This window comes from Elephantulus edwardii, unplaced genomic scaffold, assembly GCF_000299155.1.
Source record: "Elephantulus edwardii isolate Elephantulus edwardi_28Jun2011 unplaced genomic scaffold, EleEdw1.0 scaffold00192, whole genome shotgun sequence".
Lineage (NCBI taxonomy): Eukaryota > Metazoa > Chordata > Mammalia > Macroscelidea > Macroscelididae > Elephantulus > Elephantulus edwardii.
The window spans coordinates 476,314-482,160 of NW_006399942.1; the positions used below are offsets into that span (position 1 = coordinate 476,314).

The window sequence follows — 5,847 nt, forward strand, 5'->3', positions numbered from 1 at the left end:
GGGATGGGTGTGTCAGAGGCGGTGCGTTTGGCGCAGCACAGAGCAGAGTTTAGGGCTGTTGTGCATAGGGTCGCTATGAGTCGCAAACGACTCGACGGCACATAACAACAACAACAACAATGTGAAACCTATACTTGGAGCAGGATCAATCATCAGAACAGAGCAAGGAAATACTATATGGTTCAAAGTTGGGAAGGGTGTGCACCAAGTATGTGTCCCATCCATATCTTTTTAATCTACATTCAGAACAGATTATCTGGAAGGCTGTTGGGCTATATTAGGAGAAATATGGCATCAGTAGTAAGTAGACTTATCAACAACCTGCATTATGCAGATGACACAATCCTACTGGCTGAAAGTGAGGAGTACCTGAAGCACTTGCTGCAGAGGGTCAAGGACTGCAACCTTCAATGTATATTGAAGCTCATTTTCAAGAAAACATGGATTCTTACAACTGGACCAATTGACAGCATCAAGACAGATGGTGAAGAGATTGAAATTGTTAACAGCTTCAATCTGCTTGGCTCCACAATGAACACTCTTGGTACCAGCAGCCAGAAAATTAAAAGACAAATTGCTTTTGGAAAGTCTGCTGTCAGAGACCTCGCCAAAGTACTGAAGAGCAATGATGTCAGTCTGAAGACTAAGGTGCATCTGATACAGGTCATGGTCTTGCAATTACTTGCTATGCATCAGAAAGCTGGACAATGAATAGAGATGATAGAAGGAGAATTGATGCCTTTGAGTGTGGTGTTGGAGAAGAGACTTGAATATACCATGAACTGTGAAGAAAATGAACACATTCATCCTAGAAAAGGTTAAACCAGACTGTTCCTTGGAGGCAAGGATTCTGAAGCTTCGTCTGACATACTTTGGACATGTTGCAAGGCAAGATCAGTCCTTGGAGGGGGACATTATGCTTGGGAGGATGGAGGAAAAGCGCAGGAGAGGAAGACCCTTGATGATACAGATTGATTCAGTGACTGCGGTAATTGGGTAGGTGTGTTGGAGACAATAAGATTGGCACAGGATAGAGTAAGGTTTAGGGCTTTTGTACATAGGGTCACTACGAGTCGCAGGTGACTTGATGGCACATAACAACAACAACAACGTTTGGGTATGTAGGGCAAATTCCTACCACTAGGTCACCAGAGGTCTCTATGTAACTATTAGTTCCTAGGAACAGGAGTTCTGGTGACACGGATGTTAACTTGCTTCACTGGTAACCAAAAGGCCACAGATCTTTTAAGCTTTGAATCCACTAATGGCCCCTAGGGAGAAAAATGTGAAGTCTTTGCCTATTAAGATTTACAACTTCATCATTCTGCCTCTTTCCCATTCTCTCCTCAACCCATCACCCCACATCAGTTCTAATTTCTAACAGCATGGGTGAATAATGACCACTACATTGGATCAGATGAGGGGAAGAACTATCTGAAAGGCATTACATGTAGGACAACAATCTGGCAAAAGCAGTGCATTGCAGGGAGGGCTAGAGGAGGAAGAGGAGGGGGGAAGAAAATGTGCAAAAATGGAAAAGCATTCAAATATTTTCTACATTAAAAAAAAGATTTACAACTTTAGGAATTCAATGATGGGTTACGGTGAGTTGGTATCATTCACATGACAATGAGTTAATGAGTGGAAAGCACAATTAAGTACATGACTATTAGCAAATGTGATGGTTCAGACTCACAGGCACTTAATTTGGAAAGTATTTATTATTAGCCAGTAATTTCACGCACACTAACATCTTTGTTTTTGAGTACATTCCAATGAATAAGACAACACCAGTTATCCTTGAGTCACTTCTGAATCATGACAACTCATGTGTATTACAGTAGGACTATATTGTATCTTACATGATTTTACTAAATTATTAATATAGTCTATTTCCATGACTTTCTAATGAAAAGCCACTAAGTGGACGTGAACCAGTTTTTCCATTAGCAGTTGAGAATCTTCACCACCAAGGGACTTCCTAAGGGAGGCAGGATAAGTGTTATTATCAATATTCCATGGATGGGAGAGCAGATTAAAAATTATATGGACTGAATTTCCCATGGCTGTAAAGCTAATAAGTGGCAGAAGTTAGAATCAGGTCTAACTCTTTTGTGGGAATCCCTTTGTTAGTTTATTATTTTATGCTACTAAACAGTGGGACACATAATACTTTTTTTTCTTATGAAAAATAGAAGGCATTAATTGTGTACTGTGATCCCCTCAAATGCATAGAAACTCAAGGGGCAGTACCTTTAGTTGGTTAGTTCACTTACCAGTTGAAAACAGAGTCTACATTCTTTTATATTGCTAAATAAAAAAAATGTTATATATATCAAATATTGGTCTAATGTTTGTGGACATAAAAACTTAACAGACTATAATGATAAATAATCTGCAATTTAACAAATTGATGCATTCTAATTCGGTCTAGCAAAATTACCTATGTAAGCCCAAACTGGTCTTTAGTTTTCTATTAAATAGTAAGGCTTTTGAGACAATCCTGAGTATTAATTACTTACTGGATAATAACTGTAACATATTCATAAACCTTTTTTAAAGTAGAACTTGAAATACAATATAATGGCATGTACTATGGCTTGATCACTTTTCTAAATGTTAATGTTACTTACATCAATGTGATGACTTGAGAATTGATATATTGTCTGTAAATGTTGGACTTCTGAAATGCATTCATCATCTGTTACAAGAAACAAGGTACAATATAGAAATTCAACAATGTATTTATATGTCACAGAATTTACAACAAAATAAACATACAAAAATGTTTACTTACCCTGTTCTCAAGAATATGGCTAAGATGGTTGGTTTCTTGTGATGTCTCTCTTTCATAATTGTTATTATACGGGATACCCTTTACTTTAAAGCTACCTCGATAATAGTAGGTTTTATTTTCTAGGAGAGAAAGAAATAATCCAAGAATTATTTAAGTAAAATCAGCATGAAATCCAGAAATAGCTAAAAATATTTTCCAAATTATAAGTGTTATGATTATATTGTAGCTGTTATCGGGTGCCCTTATGTCAAATAACACTCATAGAAACTCTAAGAACAAAAGAACAAAAACTTGTCCTATCCTCTGCCATTTACAATTTCCGACATATTCAAGCCCATTGTTACAGTCACTGTGTTGAACCTTTAAGTTTCCCAGCATGATGTGTTTTTCCAAAGATTGATCTTTCCTGACAACCTATCCAAAGAATGCAAAATGTAGTTGTCACTATCCTATTGCCTATGAGAAGCAACCTGATTACCCTTCCTCCAAGACAGATTTCTTTGTTCTTTTGCAATCCATGGTGTATTCAATACTCTTTGACAACACTGCAATTCAAAGGAATCAATTCTTCAGCAGATACTCTTATTTAAGTTCCAACTTTCACATACATAGGAAGCAATTGAAAAATATCATGACTTGGATCAGTGTTTAAAGTGACCTCTAGCACTTTGGAGAGTCCTCTGACAGTAGATATTCCCAATGCAACACATCTTTTAATTTCTCAACTGCTGCCACCATGAACGTTGCCTCCATGAATGAGACTGGGGATCCAAGTAAAATGAAAAGTTTGACAAATTAAAGCTTTTCTCTGTTTATCGTAATGTTTCCTATTGGTCCAATGATTTTTATTACTTGTTGTTGAAATGCAATATATATTGAATGCTATAATTTATCTTCTCTAGTAAATGTTTCTGGTTTTCTCCAATTTCTGCAGTGTTTAGTTGTGTCATATGCATAATACAGACTGTTGATGAATTTTCCTTCAATCTTTAATTTATAATGTATTTTAAGTAGTCTATAGTAAAAACTCTGATGCGTAATAAGTGATTGCAAAGACCACGCATGGCCTGTATCAGGAGCACCATCGTCTCCAAAGAGACACCGTTGCTCTTGAGTACTTTAGAGAGGTCGCTAACAGCAGACTTTCCCATCGCAATACGTTTTTTGATTTCCTGGCTGCTGGTGCCAAGAGTGTTGACTGTGGAGCCGAGCAAACTGAAGCTGTGAACAATCTCAATCTCTTCACCATCCATCCTGATCAGAGAGCTGGACAATGACTAGGGAGGACAGAAGGAGAATTGATTCCTTTGAGCTGTGGTCCTGGAGAAGAGTATTGAATGTAACATGGACTGCCAAGAAAACAAACAGATTCATCCTAGAGAGGGTTAAACCAGGCTGCTCCTTGGAGGCAAAGATTCTGGGGCTTCGTCTGACATACTTTGGACATGTTGCAAGGATAAACAGGTCTTTGGAGAGGCACATCATTCTGGGTAGAGTAGAGGGACAGCGCAGAAGGGGAAGACCCTCTATGAGGTGGATTGATTCAGTGACTGGGGTAATGGGGATGGGTGTGTCAGAGGCAATGCGATTGGCACAGGATAGAGCAGGGTTTAGGGCTGTTGTACATAGGGTCGCTATGAGTCGCAAACGACTCCACGGCACATAACAACAACAACAATAGTAAAAACCAATAAAAATACCTAAGCCATAAAAAACCAGGAAGCTTTGGTAGCCTAGTGGTGAGAAGATGTGCTGTAATTCTGAAGGAATGTGGTTCAAATCCACCAGCTGTTCCATGGGAGAAAGATGGTAAATCTCCTCCCAGGGGATTAACTGCCTCTGAAAACTCCTGAAGGGTTTTCAGCTCTGAGTTGGTTCCAACTGGATGTTACACACAGCAACAACAACAAACCATAAAAACAGCTTACTTGAAATAGCCTATGGAAACGGTATTTACAACTGGCATGCTGACAAGAGAATTTCTATGGTACAGTTTATTGATACCTAAGGTGTTTTCAGTTACTATGAATCTGAAAGTTGGACAATTGGTTAAGTATGACAAAAGAAGATTCAATACCTTTGAATTGTAGCATTGTAAAAAGTACTAAATATCACATAATTTGGTCAATGTTGTTAGGAGAAGCTAATCCTTGGGAAAATATTACACTTGGGAAGGTCTTTACTTTCTATCTAATTTTCTTCTTTTGGAATTTTTCTATAAAACTTCAACTTTAATGAGAACTCTTTCAGTTTTATAAGGAAAATAAATTCATTTTTTAAAAGAAATGTATTTTATTTTAAAGAAAGGAAATGCATTGTTTGCCATTATCTTCTGTAAAACTAAAAATTTATAATAAAATGAGATAAATTTAAAAAAATCCTTTACCAACCTACTGCAAGAAAATGAACCAGAAGACCAATAGTTATTCCCAGAATTGCCAGTACTCCAAATACAATGAGGATAATCATCCACAGTGGGAAGGATGGGCGGGAAGACATGACTGGTCTGCAAACAGAGCACACACATATGATGAATACGTTAGAAAAAAAAATACAGGTTTTTGAAATCTATATTTATTTCTTCTGGCTCGTGCCTGAAAGCCCTTCAATTTAAGCACAGAAGAAGTGCTTGTGGCACAGTGATTAAGAGCCTTGGTGCTAACCAAATGGCCAACAGTTCAAACACACCAGCCACTACAACAATAAAAATGGCATGACAGTTTGCTTTCCTAAAGATTGTTGTTGTTGTTGTTGTTGCTGTTGTTGTTGTGTACTGTTGAGTTGGACCCAATCCATAACTGATCCTCCAGTGGGCTTTTGGAGGCAGTTTATCGCACAGGAGGATACTGAGCAGCTGGTAGACTTGAACCTTGTGCCTTTGGGATTGCAGCATAGTTTCTTACCACTAGGCCACCAGAGATCCCTTTTATAAATATTATGTTGTTGTTATGTGCCGTCGAGTCGCCTGCGACTCATAGCGACCCTATGTACAACAGCCCCAAACTCCGCTCTGTCCTGTGCCAATCGCACTGTCTCTGACACTCCCATCC

The 5,847-nt window shown here is 38.3% G+C and overlaps 1 protein-coding gene across 1 annotated transcript in view; it reads right to left on the reverse strand.

Moving 5' to 3' along the window:
* LOC102849817 (transmembrane protease serine 11B-like protein-like) overlaps nt 1-5,847 on the reverse strand; it is a 39,239-nt gene that overhangs the window by 26,010 nt on the left and 7,382 nt on the right. Inside the window, exons 2-4 of the mRNA XM_006896831.1 lie at nt 5,188-5,303; nt 2,798-2,916; nt 2,634-2,701 (exon numbers count right to left, since the gene is read on the reverse strand). Of these exons, the coding sequence (XP_006896893.1) occupies nt 2,634-2,701; nt 2,798-2,916; nt 5,188-5,303 (303 nt within the window). The remainder of the gene's footprint in view (nt 1-2,633; nt 2,702-2,797; nt 2,917-5,187; nt 5,304-5,847) is intronic.